Source organism: Sus scrofa, chromosome 11 (assembly GCF_000003025.6).
Source record: "Sus scrofa isolate TJ Tabasco breed Duroc chromosome 11, Sscrofa11.1, whole genome shotgun sequence".
NCBI lineage: Eukaryota > Metazoa > Chordata > Mammalia > Artiodactyla > Suidae > Sus > Sus scrofa.
In genome coordinates this window covers 39080590-39104516 of record NC_010453.5, presented here as the reverse complement: position 1 = coordinate 39104516, position 23927 = coordinate 39080590, and the positions used below count along the sequence as shown (strand labels likewise).

Below are 23927 nucleotides of genomic sequence, written 5' to 3'. Positions count from 1 at the left end.
TTAAATTGTTACAATTGTTTGAAAAATGTCAGCCAGCCTATTATAGAGACCATTAAACTTTGCAATAGCATATGAAAAAAGAATTCCTAAAGAAAGTAAATAAAGGTTTCATCTGATACTTCAACTTGAACAATTTACTGAATTTCATCAGATGTTAATTCCACATTCTTAGTTTTTTCTAGCCCTCTTTTTACTTATATTTGTTAAGATTTTATTATGTTGTTATAAAGTAGTCCTTATATTTTAACCATTTTGGAATAAATGGGTTACATTTAGTGTATTATAAAACAGTAGATGTAGGTAAATACTATACTAATACTTTAAAAGTGACCTCCTTGCAACAACAAAGTGCCCAATAAGAAATATATCTTTTTATCTGTTAATTTCACTTGATCACAGGGAATCATAATTGAGAGAAGCCAACTGATCTATTTAATGACCTGTGCCAAAAGACTATATATAAAAAATCAGCTTTTGTTTTCTTATAAATCCTACATGGAAGAGTCAACTTCCTGTTCATTGAGCAGTAGTGGCTTCCTTCATCTGTCTAGTCTCTGAAAACCTGAAGGAAAAAAATAGAAAGGCTCAATGGGACAGAAGAGAAAGAAAGTGCTATTGAGGAAGAAAGGAGAGGGAGCACATTTGGGACATCAAGAAGGGAGAAGAAAGACTATCTCTGCACTGAAAGGAAATATGAGATGGGAATTGTGAGAAGCATAGAAGAGAATTTACACACAATGCGAAGGGCTCTTGGTCAGTTCAGAGAGTTTTAAAGCAGAAACCAGTCAACTTGCTTATGTAAGGAGTCTGATGCCCTAAAAAACACAGGGGGATGAATCTGGCAGTCTCCTAGTTGTTGCAGTGCCCAGAAGTTGAACAGGAGCTTATTTGTTCAAATATACAGCAGGTAAATTTAAATTGATCTGTTTATGCAACATATTACCATGAGGAAGTTGCTTCCTGATATGGATTACTAAGGCTCCAGTTGGAGAAACAGAGCATGATGACTAAACCGACTGCACTGTTTATGGTTTTTATTACAGGTACTTTCAAACTATGAGACTAATGTACTTTGTTTTTGTGTTAACATTTATGATACAAAATGCAGGTCATGGGAATGCTAATTGTGCAATTTTGTGACCAATATGTCTATTGGGGAGAAAAAAAATAAAAGAAAAACACCTAAAGTAATTACTACCCAGGGAGTAAGTAGTCAAAATAATCTAGGTGAATATAAGTCACTGTAAAAGTCTTGGATTTATTCATTTATTCTTTCATTTCATTTAAAATGTTCAATTAGGGGTTCCCGTGGTGGTTCAGCAGGTTAAGAAACCAACACTGTATACTTGAGGATGCGGGTTCCATCCTGGGCCTTGCTCAGTCAGTTAAGGTTCTGGTGTTGCCTTGAGCTTCAGTGTAGATCATGATGCAGCTTGGATCCCTCATTGCTGTGGCTGTGGCATAGGCTGGCAGCTACAGCTCCGATTTTTACCCCTAGCCTGGGACCTTCCATATTTCAATTAAAATATTTGTAAAACACCTGGTAGTGCTGCAGGCATTGTACTACATCCTGGAGATCATTTGTCAACAGGAGCATCACATTCCCTCACAGAGTGAAAGCAAGCAAAACATATTTAGAGGAAGTAGAGAAAGACCTTTCAGCTTTAAGACCAAAGAAGGAAAACCCGTAACATTCTCTCCGGGCTTTGGAGAAATGTTTTCTAGTGAAAAGAGGAGGGTTGTTCCTGAGCCCAATCAGAAGGACCATCTCCCACATGGAAACTTTACTTCTGAAGATGCACAATTTCAGGATTTTACGGTTTATAAAGCCCTTTCATAACCATTATCTACAATCCTATTGAGATGGCTGAGCAGATTTTTTTAATAAAGCTGTGCTAATCCTTTCACTCTGTGCTTACTCATTTGAAAAACTTAGTAAAAGTAAAGAGAAATAAGAAATGAAACTATGTTCCTTGAACCCAGAATTAAATAAAACATGTTAATATTCTATCTCCAATTTTTAAGGGAAAAAAACCTTTTTTTTTAGAGAAGTAAAACAAATTTGTTTTGTTTTGTTTTTACAAACTAGACAAGCAGACTCCCTGTGCACTACTAGTATAGCTGATATTCCTTTTAAATCCATTAACAGTCTATCATTTTCCCTTATTCTACCTAGTCATCTCTACCTGAAACTGATATATTTTCTGGCCATCTATATTTCCATGATTTATTTGGTATTTACATGGTATTTGTTTTTTAATTCACTATACTACATTTTCATTTTAAATCAAAAATATGTATTATCCAAGTAGTATGTGTTCACACATCTTTTTTAATCATATTTTTTCTTTTTGATTTTTTGTGTTTTTATTTCCCCAATACATTTTTTCTACTGTACAGCATAGTGAACCTGTTACACATACATGTATACATTCTTTTTTCTCCCATTATCATGCTCAGTCATAAGTGATTAGACAGTTCTCAGGGCTAAAGAGCAGCATCTCATTGCTAATCCATTCCAAAGGCAATAGTTTGCATCCATTAACCCCAAGCTCCCAATCCATCCTACTCCCTCTCTCTCCTCCCCAGGCAGCCACAAGACTATTCTCCAAGTCCATGATTTTCTTTTCTGTGGAGAGGTTCATTTGTGCCTTATATTAGATTCCAGATATACGAAATATCATATGGTTTTCATCTTTCTCTTTCTGACTGACTTCACTCAGTGTGAGAGTTGCTAGTTTCATCCATGTTGCTGCAAATGGCATTATTTTGTTCTTTTTTATGGCTGAGTAGTATTCCATTGTGTATATATACACCACATCTTCCTAATCCAATCGTGTGTCGATGGACATTTGGGTTGATTCCATGTCTTGGCTATTGTGAATAGAGCTGCAATGAACATGCAGGTGCATGTGTCTTTTTCAAGGAAAGTTTTGTCCAGATATATGCCCAAGAGTGAGATTGCTGGGTCATATGGTAGTCCTATGTATAGTTTTCTAAGGTACCTTCATTTTGATTTCCATAGTGGTTGTACCAGTTTACAATCCCACCAAGAGTGCAGGAGGGTTCCCTTTTCTACATACCTCTTCCAGAATTTGTTATTTGGGGACTTATTAATGATGGCCATTCTGACTGGTGTGGGGTGGTATCTAATGGTGTTCACACATCTTGATGAGTGATTTAGCTTTGTTTTCCAATTATATTCAATGACGACAAGAAAATAAGCCAATAGAGGACTCATAGATGACAGTAGAGAGAGGCAGGAGTTACAACTCAAGTTTTGAGACAGAGTAGGTTTCAGGACAATAAATGTTTGGAACAAATTTTTAGAAATAAGAATCTACACTATGAATCTCTTAAAATGGAATTGAATCAGTTTCCTGAAATACATTCAAAAATATGTGGTTTGAAGTAAGCATGTTTAAGAATGATCTAAGAATCTGCTTATAAATAGGAAGTTGTTCATGTATCTACTTGAGAAAAATATGTTAGAATAAGAAACCCACTGGAGAATGCCATCAGAAAATGTACTTTCAGAGAAAGTAATCAAGCTTTGTGTTTTCCAAGCTTTTCAGTTTAAAAAATAACAGTAACAAAATTGAGCAGTTAAATGATTCCACAAGAAAAGCATGAGAGATAAAAAGACAACAAGAAGTGTGTGGTGTCCTGGAGAGTGAGTGACATAAATGCGTCCAGAAGGAAGGGGTTTTCAGTTTTGTCAAGTGTGATGAGGACTGAGCATTTTCCTTTGAGTTACCATCATTGGTGATCATGAAAGAGCACTTTCAATGGAAAGGGTTAGTAAAAACGTGACACACCTGGGCTCTCCAAAGGTGTGGCTGGAGAGGTTGAAGTTACCAAGAGTAGACATTTCTTTAAAGTAGATTCTTTTCTGTAAAATGTGAATTTTTTATTAACTTTTAGAACTTTTAAATTAAAAATTTAAGAACGTTTAACAATTCTTCATGAAAGCAATTCCTAGTTTCATAAAATGGGTAGGAATAACGTTTTCAGTGGGAGGTTTTAACAAAAGGAATTGTTATTTAATGAAACCTGTAGTGCAAAAATATAAGGCGATTGCCTCTATAATGACTGCACAACATTTATAATAGCACCGTTGATTTTTTGCAAACAACCTTGATTTGGAAAATGTGGGAGGAGTAAGAGAATAAGAGGGCACATTGCTGCTACTACAGAGTTGGGTGGAAAATATAAAGAACCCCCTTTGCCGCCTAACACCTGTGTCTTACTTATGGTTATGTGATTTTTCATGAAACTTTTGTTGCTTTTGCTACTGTGTTATTCTCTTGATATTTTAGCTATGAAACACTTCCTTAAGAATTTGTGCCAAAAATCAAAGAGCTAATCTTTCTGGTAATGAGGCAAGTTTGTATATATTTTATTTTATTTTTTTCTTTTTAGGTCTGCACCAGTGTCATATGGAAGTTCCCAGGCTAGGAGTCTAATTGGACCTGCAGCTGCTGGCCTAGGCCACAGACACAGGGATGCCAGGTCTAAAAAGCACCTATGCTTGTGCCAAGGCTGGATCCTTATCTCACTGAGCAAGACCAGGGACTGAACCCACATCCTTGTGGATTCTATTTGGGTCCTTAACATGCTGAGCCACAACAGGAACCTATGTCTAGGTATTTTTATGGCTAGTGAATGACATTTTCTCAGGAACTCTGATGGGTGTTTAAGAGAGGCAGAGTTATCCACATAATAAAATAGAGACTATTAAATGGAAAACGTCAAATAGAATTTAAAGTACAAAACCAATGTATTTATAGTGATCTCCATTTAATATGATTGTTATTAGTGAGGTCTGGATCTCTTAGATTTGGTTTACCTATGAACCTCCAGTATTTAATCTGGTTTAGTAAATTCATCTTGACAATAATCTGTTATTCATATCAAATTTGGCAAATGGCAAAAATTTTTAGTGGGTGAAATCTCAAGACTTCTATAATACATCTTCTTTCTATTTTCAGCTGCAACTCCCTCTGAAATAGAAACTTGTTAGGAAGAATTCATAGCAATTAAATTGTTTTTCCCTTAAGAACTTGTTTCTTAAAGTTTGGGCTATTAATATTTGATCTCAAAATATTGTTGATAGTGTTACTTTTTCTTTCTTTTTCTGTTCTGATTCATAGATTTGTAATCTCCAGAGGCTATTTACATCCAAACACTCAAAAATTTAAAAAAGTGATGAAATAACAGTGAATGAAACTTTTTCTTGGATGCCATTCACCGTTCTATAAACAGAGGCTGCTCCAGGATTAGACACTGGAGAGGCGTAGGGGTGAAATACTGCTTAGATGGAGAGGTTTACCCGGGTATGAGTTATATTGCAAATGCATTCATTTTGCTTATATTGTATTTACTATCTTAATGAGGTAGAGAAGGAATGATGCTATCAGCTTACCTTTGGGCCTCACTGGATATAAAGCACCATTCCATTCTTTGGTCCTTATCCCTTATATTATGTCCAATTCTATAACTTCTCATCACTGGATCTACTGTTAGATTTCATGCACTAGTAGCTTTTGTCCCTATCCTCATGTCATATATCACGCAATCCAAGGTTGAAGCCCTACTGAACTACTTGCAGCTCACAGGCCAGATTCCTAGAATTCATGTCATCTAGCCTGGCAAACACTGCCTGTTTTGTCCTGAATGGCTGGTCATGATTACCATGTTGGCCCCTCTTCCAAAACTCTGCTCATGTATCCAACCCAGGAGTCTCATGGTTCTCTCTTTTCCTTCCCTTATCAGCTTGTGCCTACATTTTCCCATGGCATTTTCACATATCACAGGGGTTCTTTGTTTCCAATTATGGCTTGCTTACTTCTGTGAGACTGTTGCAGATGTGAAATGCCAGAGCTTGGTGAAACAATAAAATCCTGATACACAGCCTGCACTCAGCAAATATCTGACTAGCCAACAAATGAACAAACAAACAGGCTAGAATATGTGAATGAATATGCAAGTGAATGAATCCCTCAAGGGAGACATGGCAGTGTGGCAACAGCCAGGTCTTAGCACCTAGGAGTGCTTTTACTGGGCAAATCCCTGCACAGAGGGCGTTGACTATATCTGAACCACAGCCTTCCCCATTTGTTTAAGAAGAATTATATTTTCTACCTCTCTCTTCGGAGGTTTCTTGTGGATCATTCATAAAATCTTACATGTATAGGTAGAAAGTGTTATGCAAATATGAGATTTTTTTTCAGGTTCAGAGGCATTATAAAATGGCCATGAATAAAATATAATTTAATACATGATGGGTTAAATAAGGAAAAGGATGAACAAATGCTAAGGAGCAAGAACCAGATTGAAAGAGCAAGGCCCAAATTTGCTACAGTGTCCTGAGGCCAGAAGAGAAATAACTTTAACCCAGGAATTCTAAACTCTGGCTCTATACTAGTATCACCGGGGTACTTCACAGATGCTTTTGCCTGAGCTCTAATTTATCCAGGGTAAGGTGGGGTTCAGTCATTGATCCTTTTTAAAGCTCCCTGTGTGATTCTAATATATAGTCAAAATGAGAGCCACTGCTGGGCCACAGGAATTGTAGAAGTGTTTCTAGGGAGAAAAACTGCATAATGCATGAGATGTTTTAAAAAGATTAATCAGCATGAATAGATATGAGAGGCGGCTAGGGACAGGAACTGAGATACTAAAAGGTCTAGGGCCATCACAGATGAAAACTACTGTTTCAAGGCCTAAACTTTTGTGTGTGTATGAAAACGAAGGAAGCTGCTGTGGTTAAAATATAAAGACCGGCCTTCATCTTTAACAGTGAAGCTGTTCAGACCATCTTAGGCACATTCCAAGAATTGATGCTGGCAGAGCAACATTTTACAAACTACACCTAAGTCCTTTAGGTTGCAAGCAGAGGTTAGATGTAATCACCAATTTTTTTCATTTCCCGTGAAGGGTTCCCAGAGGAGATAGGTTTTGAACAGGGTTGAAGTGATATTGTTTGTAGAGAGGACTGGTATATAATAATTTTTTCCTGCCAAAAGTTTTCAGATACGGGTTTGTGTTTCAGAATCGTAATTTCCTAGTCAACCATATTGTTATATTTCTTAAACAAAAATGAAAGAGATGATTAAGGGTTGAGATTTTTAGAATGTAATGAAGGATATTCAAAATTATTTTTAGAATTTTGCCCCTTTTCTGGGTTTAAAGTTATTTAAAATAAGAAAGTTTTTAAAAAATGTAATGTGAGTGTTTGAAAATATATTTAAATATATAAAATGGTGGTCTTGAGATGAAAATACACTGACCTAAACTATACTAAACTCTAAAACACACTTGCTTTTTAAAAACATCTTGGATAGTAATTTTCTAACATTGTTCTCTGGGTTGGGAAAAGTAAAATATCATTAGTGAACTAGAAATGTGGCAGTTTGAAAAATATGATTTTCTTACTTATGTCATAAAAATCTGGCATATTTTGTAGTCTTATGGGAGAAGAAAAATTTTATACCAGTGATGAGCCCTTTTGGGAGGCATGAGAGTATCTTTTATTAAAGTAGAAACCTAAGAAACTCCACAGTTATGTTTAATAAACAGCCAAGCAGCAATACTTATAAACATACCTCACCTTGAATCTAATAAGAGATTTAGGAAAGAAGGAAGCTAGGATAACAGGAAGTGAATAATATCTTATTTTCACATAAAACAACTCTTGTGAGGAATATGGAAAACAATCATTTTCATATTTTCCTGGAGAAAGGCCAAACTATAATTTAATAACTTATGTTTTCCAATTCACATCCATTTCCAGGTGAATAATTTTAGTTAAGCTTTTGAAAACAATATTTTATATTTGCCACAGGAAAAAAAGTGAAGGCATATTTTAAGACCTTAAACTTTCAGGTTTTGAGTTTTATCTATTTCAAACACATCAGTTGTAAAGGGCAAGCATAAGATAGATAAAGTACAGGGCATTGTCCCCAAAAGCTGAGTAAATAGCTCAACTTGGGCAAAAATATATTTTTAATGCATTTTCCTCATCTGTAAGTGGGGATAATAATAATATCTACATCACAGTTTAATAATATGCATATGATATATATCAGGCATTTGAATAAAGTCTCTCACAAATAGTAGCACCATATAAGTTTTAGCTACTAAAATTATAAGTGTAATAAGTAAATATTGCTTAAGAAAATAAAATAACTACAGTCTAGATTTCTTTAGCTTTAGTTAAAACATTTTGACAATTTGCTTGTCCTGGGGCCATTTAAAAAATATTTTTGGTAAAGGCTCAATATTAATGCATGCACCTGACCTAGACCTTGTTAGTTTACAGGGTACTCCTTTATTAGACACTTAGCAAGCAACCATGTCTCTCAACAGACACTCTTAATGTGGAGTAGTTTGTCACAATTATTTGGTAATCTCTTTCAGTGTAACTCACACAGCAAAAGTGACAATATTCCTGTCACTCCTAAGAAATGTCCCAGCTCTACGGGTTTCCACAATCAGGAGAATGAAGAAGGCCATTACGAGGTATGCCAAAACTCTACAGACACCATGTTAGTACTGAGAAGTTTGCTTTTTCCTAGTGATTTTAAATACTCTAAGTTAACTGCTAAAAATATTTTCTTTGCTGACTTATTTTGCAGTCATATTTTTATAGTAGTATCTTTTTAAAACATCTTTAAATAAACAATTTTAGAAGAAAAAGGAAACAATAATCTTTTTCCTTTTTGGTAAAGGTCAAACTATTAAACATAATATTCTTATCATTGAATAAATGCTGATTTTTACCAATTTTAGAGATATTATGAGCAACTTTATTTTTAAAAGTCCTGAATTAATTCATTTTTATTAGTTGAGCTAAAAAATGCTCCATTTGTTGATTGCTTCATCCCCTATACTCAAAGAAAACAATGCTGCTTAATAAGAATGGGTAAATTGGAATTTTCATTAATCTTTTCTCTTTTTTTTGCTGCTTTTTCTCACCTTGATCCTGTATTTTCATATATGTTTGAATTTAAAATAAAAAACATTTTCCTTTTTCTTGATGAATTGATCCACTGTATAAGGTACATATTTTTTTCTTTTTTTTAAAGAAAAATTTGAATGGATTTTGGGACAGCTCTTCTAGTATCAATTATTCCAATATGGCTAGATGTAGAAGTTTATTATCTTTCATTTTATTTAAAAATTATGACATAATGAGAAATTTACCATTTTAATCATTTTTATGTGTACAGTTCAATAGTGCTAAGTGTGTTTACATCATTCAATAAAATGTCTGCATTTTTAATGAACTTTTTCAATAGTTAACTCTAAAGTTAATACACACATCCTTGTTTAACCTACATCGTACGGTCATGACATAGACTGTGGCTAGATGATGGATAGATAATATGTATGGGCATATATGTATGTATGTGTGCTGGTGTGTTCATGTGTATTCTATTTGTCATTGAAGCAACGCTTTGCCCCGCTCCCCCATACAATTAGAGGTATTGAAAACTTTTTGATTATTATTAGCAGTAAATAATTTTTTTTACCAATTAAAGAAATCAATCCTTGTCAAAAGTCTGGGTATAATGTAGATCAGAGAAACTGCTTTGATTAATAGAAATTTGACTGAGTAAGCAACTTCTTTTTGGACAAACCATTAATTGAGATGGAAAAGCGATAAAGTGACATTTAGGGCATCTTATCTCCTAATTCTTTCTCCACATATTGTTCTTCTTTTTCTTTGTGTGGATCTATTTTAGGAACATTTTTCTAAACTACAACATATATTCTTCTTTCTATTTTGCTTTTATTTTCTTTATCTTTCTCTCTTTCTCCAAATTCTTAATCACTTGAGAGTCGAGCGAGAATAATTTTTAACCCTTTGATTTTTTTAGCTTCACTATGTTTGTGTCAAGTGTCTAAAGTGTCTAGAACCAGGAATTTGTCCTATTACTCACCCTATTTCATTAAATAATAACATGAAAAATCTTAGTGGCAGAAATAAATGTTTCATAAACAAAAACTGATGTAAATTTTTAAAAAGCTCACTCAGAGGAGTTCCCATCGTGGCTCAGCGGTTAACAAATCTGACTAGGAACCATGAGGTTGCGTGTTCGATCCTTGGCCTTGTTCAGTGGGTTAAGGATCTGGTGTTGTGGTGAGCTGTGGTGTAGGGTGCAGACGCGGCTCGGATCCTGCGTTGCTGTGGCTGTGGCGTAGGCCAGTAGCTACAGCTCTGATATAGACCCCTGGCCTGGGAACCTCCATATGCTGCGGGAGCGGCCCTAGAAATGGCAAAGAGACAAAAAAACCCAAAAAAAGCCTCACTCAGAATGTTCTGAAAGCCATTGAAATCCAAGTGGATTTCCAATTCCTAAGAATTATATTCATTTTTATAACATTTTATACCAGTATTTTTTTGAGCAAAGAATCCATATTTCCCATAGAGCTCTTGGATTTACCCAAGGGAGTGGAATGGGGGTATTGTTAACTCAGGTTTTCTTATTCTTTTGTAGAGAATTTAAATGAGTTATAATTAAGATAATTTTTTATAAACCAGATTTTTTTTCTTCCCTAGGTATTTATTAAGTCCCAAAGTACAAGAACACATGTGTGCAGGGTTTATTTGACTAAAGTTCTAGGGAACACTGACAAGAAAAAATTATACCCAAAGTTATGATGGTGATTTATATTATGACTCCAATCATCAAAGAACAGTCAAAGTAAATCTACTGTGCTATGAACAAAGGAAAGAAGGAAAATTACTTTAGAAAACTTTTCTCTCACAAGTCTTCATTTAATCATCATACTCCAGGCCTATTGTTGTCTGAACAGTTTCAGGTTAGGCTATCTCTAAGGTCCTCTCTCTCTAGTGGTCTTATAATGCCATAAAAGATGATGATCCAGACAACTGACACTTTTGTAGCATGTCCTCTGCACCGATTTTTTTCAAGGTCCTTATGTCTGTATTAGGCCATCATTTACATTTTATCCTTGATCAGTTTAAACTGCTTTTGATCATGATATGCCTAATTACTTAAATATACTTTTTTTAAATACAAAGAGACAATCTCTGATGTTTCTTATAAGATAATATTTGAAGATAGTGATGCCACTATCTTTGGAGTTTATAAAGCATTTTGAGGGCAGTATTTCCATATAAATGCTTAGTATACATAGACCAATAACTAAGGGGTGGTTTTAGCAACCAGTTCTTTAAAAGTTACTAATATAATATTGGTCTTCCTTGAGAATTAATATATAAGGGGAATTATGATATACAAAGTTGGTGCCTTCAACAGGCTGTTATTTTTTCTTCATAGCGAATAATGTGGTAAACATAGTAAATGTGTGTATATTCCTAATTTTCAATTTTCTCACAACTTATATTTTCCTTCTTTAATTGCCTTTCTTAAGTGAAAAAGTACGTTTGTTCTTTTTATAAAACTATTCTGCTGTTCAAGTAGAAAGTTGCTTTTAGTGTCAATTAATGTTTATTAATCTGAATGAAGTTATTAAATACATACTGTGACATTAGTTACAAAATAAAACCAAGGCCGATATGACTGGCAAGTTTTTAATCACACTTAAATTATCACTCAACTTATCACTCCTAATTTAGACAAAACAATTATTGCTTACTTATAGAAAGAATGTTAATATCAGCTATTGGGCTATTTTTGTACCAGAAACTCGTCTAAGCACTTTATAAGAATTACCAAATTTCATCTAATCTAAGATATTACTGAGTATAAAAAATGCTATAATTTCAGGTACCACAAGGAAAAAAATGCTATTAAACTCTAATAAATGTTTATTTATTATTTCTTGAATGTATCCTGCTTTAAGATATGGTGAACTATAAGAAATTTTCATATGAGAGTTATTAAAATATAGTCATTTAATCCTGACATCAACCCATAGGTAGGTACTATTATTTACAGATGTGGAAACAGAGACAGATGTTATTTAAATTTTTCTCAAATTCACATGGATAATAAATAAGTGAAGATGGAACAAATCATAGCAACATGGCTTCAGAAACTGCAAGTTAACTATATGTGATAGTGTCCAAGTCCAAAAAATAAAAATAATCATAGGCTACGTAACTTTTAGGGACAATAGAGTTTATATATTCATGTTAATGAGGCATAACTTGAAGACAAGAAGGATGGAGTAGCTTTCCCTAGGTCACAGAGAAATCTAGAGCTAGAACTAGAATTAGATGAGTTTTTCTGATCTTGCAGTGATCTAATAACTAATTCGAACTGCATAAAATTTTTTCAAGGGTCAAAGAAAATATTTCATATTTGAAATTTTTCTTAAATTAGATTTTAAATAAGGTGTGGAATTTAAACCAACTTCCATGTTTAAGGTTCATCTTCCGGACAGACTTTTTGTCGTTGGATACACCCAGCACCGTAATAGTTAAAATAGGAGCAAAGAAATAAATAGGTGCACATTGTTTTCTTACCATAAATATGTATTATCCTTACTAAGCTTCTGTGATCTATAAATTTTATTTTCATTTCCCTTTACTATAGTCAATTCCTTTTACCTATGAAACTGCATAAAATGAAAGCAGATAGAGCTCAGTGTCTATATTCTGCAATCTGTAGGAAAATGTCTCATAGTTATTGGAATTCACACAAGACTGCGTTTCAGTATGAGTAGTTGTTCCCTGTCACTGTTTTTGATGCTTGAGTGAGGTATTTTTACAAAATGGTCTAGTGTTCAGTGTATGAATTTTTGAGATAAGACTTTTTGCTTGTAGCACTGAAATCCGAAAATCAATGTCAGATGGAAATCTTAGCTCTAAGAGTTAGGAAGATTGGTGGAAGACTTTTAAAAATGGGTGAGTTTGAGCTTCCAGAATTTGGAAATGTGGCAGTTATCACAAGTGTGAAATTCATGGGTGCAGATGGTTGATTAAGATATCCCAGGATGGACCACTTCTATAAGACTAAAACTGGGAAAACCATTTTGATAAGGAAAATATTTCTGGCCTTTTATGTAAATTTATAACACAAGTTTCACTGGATTCAGAAATTAATAGAAGTTAGATTATCATTGGTTTCCCAAATATTCCTGTGTGTCATTTAATGGAAATTCTTAATGGAATAAAAATATGTCAAATGGGGAGTGAGAAGACTTGACAAGAAAGAGAACTAAATATATGTGAAACTATTACTGTTTCTACATGTCTTGCATTTCACATTCATAAACGTAGAACAGTAGTTCTCCAGGTAAATGTAATTTCTCTCCCCATTAGAGAAATTATGAGTGCACCTTGAGCTTGGGTCACTAAACCAAGGCATTCTGAGAGGTGGTAATACAGTGGACTCAATATTTGTAATATGGTTTAGAAAATTCCTGTTTAAATTAACAATACCAAATGTAGTAAAAGCAAAATATTAACATCATCTGCTACTTTCAAATAAAAAAAAGAGATATATGAAGACAAAGCACTTTTGCTTTTGTCTTAATCTTTTATTTTCTCCTTTCCTTTCCTTTCCATACTTATCACATATTAGCCTTACCTTAAGTAACTTTATTTAATAGTCTGGATCTTATTAAACAAGATTTAATATATGAATATTATACTACACATTTACATTTTACTGTCAGTGTATTATGTATTTGTGCTACCCTTTCATTATTAAATGTGTTTAGTACTTAGAATAGGTATTACAGTTGATATCAGCTTTTAAATAAAAATAATTAATAGCTAAACCATTTACTGACTTTTGATGTTATAATATTTGGGACTTAACAAAGGTTACTGCAATTAATAGATTTTCAATAATAGTGCTAAATTCACAAGGCACTTTATTTTTTACTTCTTTCTAAGATAACCTTTCCTAAAACCCAAAAGGTAGAAAATATTTAAAGGTGTATATTTGTGTATAAATATATGTATATTTTATATTATATATATATTTCTTAAATATATATATATTTATACACACAGATAAATACATACATATATACACATATATATCCATACACACATACATGTTATAAAAATTATATATATATATATATATGTTTCTTCAGGGAATAATTTCTAATATAACAAACCATTTATATTCTCAGTAACATATGGAATTCCTCTCCAAAAATTCAATAAATTAATAAAAATGATAAAAACTGTTATATCTCAGTCACTCACTTGATGCTTTGCATATATATATATGTGTATATATATATGTGTATATATATGTGTGTATATATATGTGTGTGTGTGTGTGTGTGTGTGTGTGTGTGTGTATCAACCAGTAGAGAAAGGATGTTGGATGGCAGCCTGGGCCATTCAGCAGATAATGACATATTCCCCTTTTCAAGCTTTTATCATGGAGGGTCTAAATCTGCACTTGAGCAAAATAACAAAAAGCATAAATCATGGATTGCAGTTGTTAGAGTTCAGTTCTCACATGTCCAGTTCAAAAAAATCAAAGTTCCTACATACCATTTCATGTGAGATTGGCCTTGCAAACAATTCCTAACATATCATGAGACAATTGCTGACTACCATTTTAACATTATTTCGGAAACTTTATAAAGACTGGTGGAAAACTCTGCTTGATATGTATCTGTGATGTGCAGTTTATACTATATAGAGTTGAATTTTCCCTGAATAATTCATTAAAATATTTATTAATCCCTTATTAGCTTCCAACTAAGCTAAGTAAATTTGAAACAAATTACTAAGAATTCAAAGAATTTATCACACAGTAGTATTTAGACAATTTATACACTCATCTCTAATGCCTGTGTTAGTGTTTTCTAGAAAAATATGAAATTTTTTCCCACTATTAAACTTATATTTGAAAAATTTAGGAAGCATAAGAAATGTAGGTAAATATAGTAATACATACATTTGACTAACCCTCTATTACTTATTTCTGCATCCTGATGTGGGTTGATTTAATTTTTAAAATGGGGTCACAAATGTATCTCGTGAGGCACATACACAGGGTTTGGATGATAAACATTTCTTCTCCCGTTTCTTGCCCACAAAAATTATGTTAAGATTATTGTTTAGAGAAAACACAGTTTATCCATTTTCCCTTTATTGGCCTTTTCTGTAATCATACTGAAAACAATCCATGAGTCATAAGTTAACCCTTCCTTCCTCCCTCCCTCCCTTCCTCCTTCCACCCCCTTCACTCCTTTCTTCCTTCCAAAATATTTATGTAGCAACTATACCAGAGGGATGGTTATGTTACATGGTTAAGTACACTGTGCTGAGCAGGCAAACATGGAAATTTGTGTCTTCTTATAGTCTGAAGGGATGCACTCTTATATTCAGTAAGTTACCGTAAATTGTAAGTAGTGCTAAAATATTTTCAAGATTCAAGAAGAACACAGAAAAGGAGCAACTTAACCCAGTAGAAGAGAAATACAACATCAACATTAGGCTTGAGGAGTTCTAATGGGTGAATGATCACAGATGATGTGATGTGTGGAGATGGAAAGATGACAATATTTCTCAAATAGACCACACAGAAGAAGGCCAGATGTTAGGAGAAGGCATGTCATGTTTGAAAAGAGTTCCGCTGGTTGTTCTTCTCAATTCAGAGCATTTTCCTGATTCCACTATTGAGACCTGAAATTGAGGAGGACAGTAACTATCAAACTTAACATTCTTAGTCAGTGCGGTGTCATCATACATTTTTAGTTAATAAGAAAAATGGTATGTACTATATCTCAGTGTACTTTCCATATAGTTGGCTTTAAAACTTCTAAAAAACTTTATTTTAAACTCAAATATGCATAATTATATATTCATACAAATTTGTATTTTTTAAACAAATTTTATATACAACTGTATTATAGATTAATATAATATATTAATTACATATAACAAAGAGGAGGTTGGGTTACATTTCTGTGTCTATGTACAAATCTGATTTTCTATATCATAAGCACCATTTATTATTAAAGAAAGTACACATTAGTATTTTCCAGAGGCTAAACAAATATACTTGACCAATGTGGGTGGCCTTATGAATATTCTCCACTGGAAATTTATGAAGATATTTGAGGTCAAATTCCTTGTATTCCAGCAACAGATATAAATCAATTAGCAATTTTCCCACAAACACTCTCTCTCTCTCTCTCTCTCTCTATATATATATATATATATATATATATATATATATATTTGTCTTTTTAAGGCCGCATTCACAGCATATGGAGGTTCCATAGGCTTCGGGTCAAATCAGAGCTGCAATCACTGGCCTAAGCCACAGCCACAGCAATGCCAGATCTGATCTGCATCTGAGACCTATACCACAGCTCATGATAATGCCGGATCCTTAACCCACTGAGCGAGGCCTGGGATCAAGCCTATATCCTCATGGATGCTAGTCAGATTCGTTCCTGCTGAGCCATGATGGGAACTCTTCAATATTTTTTTTCAATTACTTATCACTATTTAAAGAATGGCTATCACTTTCTTTTGCTTTTTATTAAACATGTTTTGCCAATTCCTTCTTCACCACAGAGCAAGTGGGCTTGGTTTTATTCACAGGAAGAGCTGCTTCTGACAGATTTGCTGATGGTGTCAGCAGTGGTGGCGGGCTTGATGGACAGCACCAAACCTTGCTGTGGCCCAGCTCCTGCTAATTAGTTGTTTGAAGACACTCTGTGTGCCACAGGCATCGGCTTATCAGCCGCACATCTTTGCCATTCCCAATGACAGCTGTGATGCAGCTGTTCACAGAGAGAATAGAGTGTACAAAGAGAGAAGGGAAGAGCCTTTCAAACAAGTGACAGTCTTAGTAGCTTCCACTGAAGGATCCTGAAGATAGAACAAAACAACCAAAATGTAGAATATAAAAAGGTGTAAATCAACATCTGTTGGATCAGTGTGGAAGCCACCATAAAATGACAATAAATAATGTCAGACTGCAAGAAAGAGAAAAATACAACTGCCTTAGAGCACTTTCAAAATCAACAGTTCTTTTGCTTAATACAGGTCAGGCATTTGCTTATGGAATTACCATTGATGTGGGAGTTTTCAGGTTTTTCACATCTGTGGATACTTATGCCTGCCGGAAAGCCTCATATTTAAACTCCTATAGAGTACATGACCACAGATAATTTATTGGGATGATAAGTACCTCAGGATATTGAAGACATATTGGGAGGAGTAAAAGTAAAAAGCAAATACATGGGAAAATAGCAGAGAAATGGAAATGATAGAAATATAAGAAGTGACAACTTTTCATAAAGCATATTTATGTTGAATTAATAATGAATAAGATTCTTTTTCACTCATCGAGAATTATGAACTATGAAATCACTTTTTAACTATTCTTCAGAGGACTTGAATAAAAAGTGAAAACATCTATTGTTAGGAGTTCATATTGACTAGTTAAATAAGACTTTTTCATAAAAGAATTTCGTATTTTAAAATCCTCTTTTAATTTCCAAATATCTACCAAGAATTTTTTTTATAGAAGTTACCTAATATTTTATAAAATAAATTTAATTGTGTGTTTACATTATAGGATTTACAAATATGTTCTAAATTAGAACATAAGCTACAGAAATTATAATGAAAATATAAATTTGAAATGAACTTTTGGATGTTTGCACTGGATTTACATATTTCCATAATATAAATATTACTATTATTTTCTATATACACATAATGATTATTTTAGAGAGCCTATGAAATTTAGTTTTGTGTGCCACCAAATTTTGGGAAGAACAAATGTAAAATTATAGCTGGGCTTCTTATATTCTATGATACACAAAATTCTAGATATAGATATGAGAATACCAATTTTAAGGCTTGATATAAACTTTTCTATGCCAATTACAAGTAGAATAATAGAGATAATATGAACCACATTTTTTCAATTTTGACTTAATTTTAGCTTTTAACTTCATATAATTTTGAGATTTAAAATGTTAAAACTTGTTTTAAAATAGAAGCAGCACAGAATCACGCTAATTATTGAGGAAGAGTTACCTGGACTTATCTTCTTTCTTTAAATACTTCAAACAAACAATGAATGTGTGTCAAAATGTGTGTGTGTGTGTGTTGCATTTATTAAATACAGATTAAATCTTTAAAAAGAATATATTGGAGTTCCTGCTGTGGCTCAATTGCTGAAGAACCCAACTAGTATCCATGAGGATGCAGGTTTGATCCCTGGCCTTGCTCAGTGGCTTAAGGATCTGGCATTGCCACAAGCTGTCATGGAGGTTGCAGATGCATCTTAGACCTGGTGTTGTGGCTGTGGCCTAGACTAGCAGCTGCAGCTCTGATTTGAACTCTAGCCTAGGAACTTCCATATGCTGCAGGTGCAGCACTAAAAATAATAATAATAATAATTAATTTTTAAGAATAAAAAGAATATATTAAGCAAAGACCCTTTCTTTAAAGTCATTTGTTTCTTCAATTTTGGAACTATTGGAAATTTAGAAGCTCATTCAGTGCCTAGAGCATGTTGTTCAAGAGAGAGATGGATTCTGAGGCCAAGACTGCCATGAGATACATGTACAGCAGGCCAGGTATGGAGTCTACATATGAATTTTTGAAAACTAATTTCAAATTTTATTAAATACTTAGTAGGTTTCATAAGGAAGCTGGACAGGAGGACTGAAGACAGAGTTTAAGCAATGATAAGTATACAGGTCATACAGATATATTAATGTCTTGTAATCTGAGGATCAGGACCAGCTTTTACAATACAGGGTTGGTTTTGTTGTGGTTGTTTTTGTTGTTTTAAATAAATTATCTAAGAAAAAAGAGTTGAGGGACCTAGAGTCAGAAAGAATGCTATCTAAACTTTATTCAAGCCAAGGGGAATGTTAAATTCTAGTCAAGTTCCATGCCTGTGTGTGTTTGCCAGAACTCATAGAATCTTACTCCTAAAAGGGTGAATTTCACTATGTGCAAATTATTTTACTGTATGCTCAATAAACACCTAACATTAAAAAAAAATGGAGCAGTGAAAAATATCATTATTGCTGTAGAATGGGAGGCAGTAAGGTCATAATGTCATAGGGAAAGGGGAAAGAGAGATTATAACCTCACAAGAAGTGAGTCCTTTTCTATTCCATGTATGGACCATCTATCATTTTCATTAGTGACATGGTAATTAATTAACTTAATTTATTCATGAGATATTGGGTCTTTGCTCAGAAATACAGAACAGAGACCCTAGCTGTTATAGACAAAATATTTGTTTGCATATCTTTCTGTTTATTAAATTGTTAAGAAAAGCAGGAAGCTGTGACCCAGAGGAACATACATGATTAAAATCAATACACTGATCTATCCAGATGCTATACCACACACACTCTTCTAGTTTCATGGAGTTGAAGCAATTGTTCTATTCTTTCAGCGACAACTGATGTACATGGTTATGGTGAAAAGCATCTCAGGAGGAGTGAACTTTGCTTTATGTCATGTGCTTCTTAGAATATAAGAGTATAGCAGCAGAAAAAGTCAAGAGTTTTTGTACATTGATTCCTGTACTGCTGTATGCTTTATTAATTCCAGGATTGGAGAGTATCTACTCTCCTTGTAGAGGCAACTAGAGGGCAAAGTTCTCATTTTCACCAGGGAGTGAGGGACAAGAGGTTGGGGGTGCAGGAGACAAGGAGTTAGGGGTGCAAGGGACCAGGATCTCCAAGGAACAGCATGCTTTCTGCATCTTGTTAACAGGTTCCTCCAGGACCCCTCTCCTCTGCCCACCCCCCTTTAGTCTCTTCATTGAAAATACAAAAGGCTCATTTATCAGCACCAGTAGGCAAAAGCATCACAGAACCAATCAATCAACACAAATATTTCCTCTCCAAGGCTCCTTATGACCTTGACGAGTGTGACAAATGACTCCAAGGATGGAACAGACAGAAGTTTCATGATAAACCAAAAAAATTATGTTCTGCTGCATGATAAAAAGAAATAAAATGGAGAGAGCTCGATATATGCTGAGTTTAAATAAGACTCGATAAATTCTTTAACTGCGTTGTTCAGCCCTGGCCTCAGATCAGAGGTATTCAGCCTGCACGGCAATCACGACTTTCTCAATAAAACCCAGGCTGTTACGGTTCTTACCACATTTACTTTCTCAATACAATTGTACTTTACAGCTTTCTACTTGATTATGGCCAGAGTTCCTAGCAGTTATTGATAACCATACTCTAGACTTTATATCTCCACCAGCACAGGCAGGAGTAAGGCAATCAGCACAGTGAATTTCCTAACCTGGATCTACCCTCCTGAAACACGAAGATGATGACTCAGTTCTACAGTTGAGCTTGTGATTCTCACTGTGGCGAAACTTCTTATGTCATTTTTATTTTTAGCTCTTTGGCACAATTATAGAAAATTATTGTAGGAAAATCACAGCTTTCAGAAGGAAGAGCCCTGGCTGCTTTTAAGAGGTTCTAAATGTTGGAAAAGCTCATAAACACCATGCAGTGCATTTCTTGGTGGGGAAATACAGATAAAAGTATGTTTACTGAAAGAATGAAGCAAGATTGCCTGACAGTGTCAGTTTATCTTTCCCATTCTCTGCCTTCTCTTTCTGGACCCTGCTTTGTGTTTCCTTTCTTTGTGGCTACTACCAAAAACCCATACTCTTCCAAGACCTGCCTTTCTCTTCAAAAAATCACCTGTGATTCAAGTGTCCATTTCCGGTGTGTGCAGCAGAGCTAAATTAGGCAAACACACAGTTGATAAGAATGATAACCTTGAGTGGCTTTTCTCCCATGTTCCTCTCACTGAGACACAAGTGAGTAAAATGAATTAGTTTAATAGCCGGAGGTGTTTGCAAGCTGAGTTCAGTAAAACCATATAACAGTGATTTGACATATCGGAGTGACTTCAGTACCACAAAATTCGGGGCCAAAGTTTCAGAGCACCACCTACATTATTGAATGTATTGTTTTTAGCCATTCTAGGTATGTCTTTTTTTTTTTACTTAAAAGCAGTTGTTATGACTTTTAGATTAGTACTAATAGAATTTTTAGATATTCTTGTTCAGAAAAAGGATATTTTGATTTTACAATTGTTTTTTACTAGTTTAGCAATATGACAATGCTTTTCTCTCTAAGTCAGTGTCTACTTTACTTAAAATACCAGAGATGATGTGAAAGAATGAGTGATTCAAATGCAAGATTTTTGTATTATCCTATGATATCACTGTTACATAATGGCTGCTTCTGATATTTTACTAGTAATTAGTGTTACTGAGCTAAACTTGGGACCACTTTCCCACATGAATTAAAGCCTGACTCTGATGAAGGCAAATGCAGTGTTTACTGTAGGGCACTAAGAAAGGAGTCTAGGCAGCTAGTGCTCAAAAGGCCCAAACTCCTCAAGTATTTTAGGGAAAGGTTTTTAAAGACAGAGTGATGGATGGGGGACGTAGGGTGCATGATAAGGTTGTGGACATTCTTATGATTGGTTGGTGGTGAGGTAATAGGGAGCCAACATCATCAACCTTCTGGTTCCAACTGGTCTGGGGTCTCCAAGCTTCTGGGCAGCAAAGAGTTAACTTCTTCTACCCAGTGGGGTTTTCAGTATCTGCAAAACAGCTCAAAAGACAGAGTTCAGGATATTATCTATAGCCCTTGAGGAGGAACTAAAGGTCCTTGACTTTGTCGAATAGCTAAACTGGTATTTGTCTTGCATTGCATCCTTGTTTTCTTTTCTTTGTGTATTTTCTTACTTATCTGATTAAATTTATTTTGGGGAACTCAGGGAAGGCTCAGGTATTTCTACAGAAAAGAAGCAGGCAGAGGACTTGTGGAGGGGGTCTAACCTAGGAAGACCTCAGAGGATCCTGCTCAGTTACATTAGTGTATTAGTTATTAGTATTAATATAACTATTACTGAAGTGTAACAGTAGCTAGTAATAATAGTACTCAATGATTTTATATTATGACGAATGCATATTATTTATGAGGGCACTCTACAGCTACAAATCAGTACAATTGAATTTCAAAATTTCAAATGCCTTTATTAACATCTCCACATTATACAAATATTCTCATACTTCCTTTCCTGTTTTATGTGTGTTAAAAAGTGTCTGCTCTAGAAAGTAGAACACAGCATTTTTTTTCCTTGTGGCAGAATGCACTTCTCCTTTTTTTAATGCCTGAGCAGGCAGTTTGGTTCATTAAGCTCAGTGGCACCAGTAGTAAACTAAGGAGGAATGAAAGGAAGAGGAACTGAAATACCATCATCCCACTAATGATACTGAATCTGCTCAGCTTTACTGGGAGTCTGCCCAGACACCCACTAATAGGTGGCGTGGTCCAGGACGTGAACTTGGTGTTGGAGTGCCAAAGCAGCAAATACAGAAAACAAAGCATTGCCTAGAAGAATTTCTGTATAATTTAAGGAATTGTTCAGAATTGTGTGTGTGTGTGTGTGTGTGTGTGTGTGTGTGTGTGTGTGTGTGTCTGTGACTATATTTTTTGGTGGTGAGTTAAAGAGATAGGGAGACAGCACACAGGATGGAAGAAATAATGGAAGCAGGAGATATTCAATTACCCCAAGACTATATTGAATAAGGATAACAATTCTATCACAAGGATATATGTATCTCAAGATGCATAAATTGGAGGATATCCAGATAGTTTGGTGTCACTTTTGGATTTAAAGAATGTAGCTCTTGAATGTTAAATGTTCTGATGAATGTGTACTTTCTTAAATAGGGACTAGAATGCATGGCTCTTCAGATACCCATACACTTCCATATCCCATTGCTATTTAGGTGTTTACTAACACTCAGTTATAATAATTAACACTATAATTCCTTTTATAAATGAATATTATTGTTCCCAGTTCACCTCTGCACATGGAGAAGTGTACATAAATGTGCCCTTTGAAATGAGGGAAGAAAACTCAGCTGGGGATGGCAGCTTTCGTGGCCTCTGGCTAACACAAACCCCTCAGTGGCTTTTCACAGCCACTTAGAATCAAGTCCCAACAGCCTCAAATTGGAAGTTGCAGCTGTGGACACCAGGGAACACCTATGTGGTTCTGTCTGCCTATTCACAGACTTCTTTTTGACTTTAATTCTGCTTATGTTTTGGTGCAGGCGATTGGAAGGCAGGTGGAGGAGGGACAGACCTCTCACCCGGATTTCCCTTCCTCCTTTATAAGCCCCTAGAAAGCTAAAACTTTGGGACATTGCTTAAGTGTGCTCTGAAAACCACAGATCAGAGATAGGGCTCAGTGACATCTTTGCCCTTTAAAAACCACAGAGCTAAACACACTAGTCCCTCTTATAAGAGTAGTGTTTCAACAAGGGCAAATGAATCAACATAACAGAAACTATAAGAAGGCCAGTTTTGATCATTGTATTTGTGTTTGTGCTGAACATTTAAACATGGTGTCAAAATCTATCTGTGGTCTCAAGTTTTCCTGCTGTAGGACTTCACCAAGAAGGAAATGGTATGTTTTATGATTCCAAGAGGATCCCAGAGGGAGAGGATATGGAACATATGGAAGAAATGGAAAAGGTCCAGCAGGATACCCTTAAATAGAAATGAGCTCTTAAATAAAGAAACGACTTTTATGAGAAAAAGTTAAGCTATTTCTGGATCCAAGGTGTTCAAAGCCCAGTAGAAATCTTAATTTGCAATCATCAGCTCTAAAAAAATTATATTGTTACAATTCCTCCATTTACTTCAATATTTATTCCTATATGCTTCAAATTAATTATAGAAGAGGAATTAAGTATTCTTACCCATGAAGGAACTAAAAGAGTTTGATGAAATTAAAAACATCTTAGAACTCAGTAATATTAACCAGTGAATTACAATATTGGCTGGTTTGGCAGTATAAATGCACAATCCCTATTTTTTACTTGAACCTTCTCTCCTTGCTTGCCACTTTCTTTTCCATTAAATGTTGAGCCCAGGATTTTCATATTTTTAAGAAGATTCCCAATAAAAGA

The 23927-nt window shown here is 34.6% G+C and overlaps 1 protein-coding gene across 7 annotated transcripts in view; it reads left to right on the top strand.

The window, feature by feature from the left end:
* Positions 1-23927, top strand: part of PCDH9 (protocadherin 9) — a 932946-nt gene that overhangs the window by 350650 nt on the left and 558369 nt on the right. For 5 of the 7 annotated variants that reach the window (XM_021065364.1, XM_021065362.1, XM_021065363.1 and 2 more), the window contains exon 3: positions 8422-8523. The exons of the other annotated variants lie outside the window; for them this stretch is intronic. In XM_021065364.1, coding sequence (XP_020921023.1) covers positions 8422-8523 — 102 coding nt within the window. The remainder of the gene's footprint in view (positions 1-8421; positions 8524-23927) is intronic. 7 annotated transcript variants of the gene reach the window in all.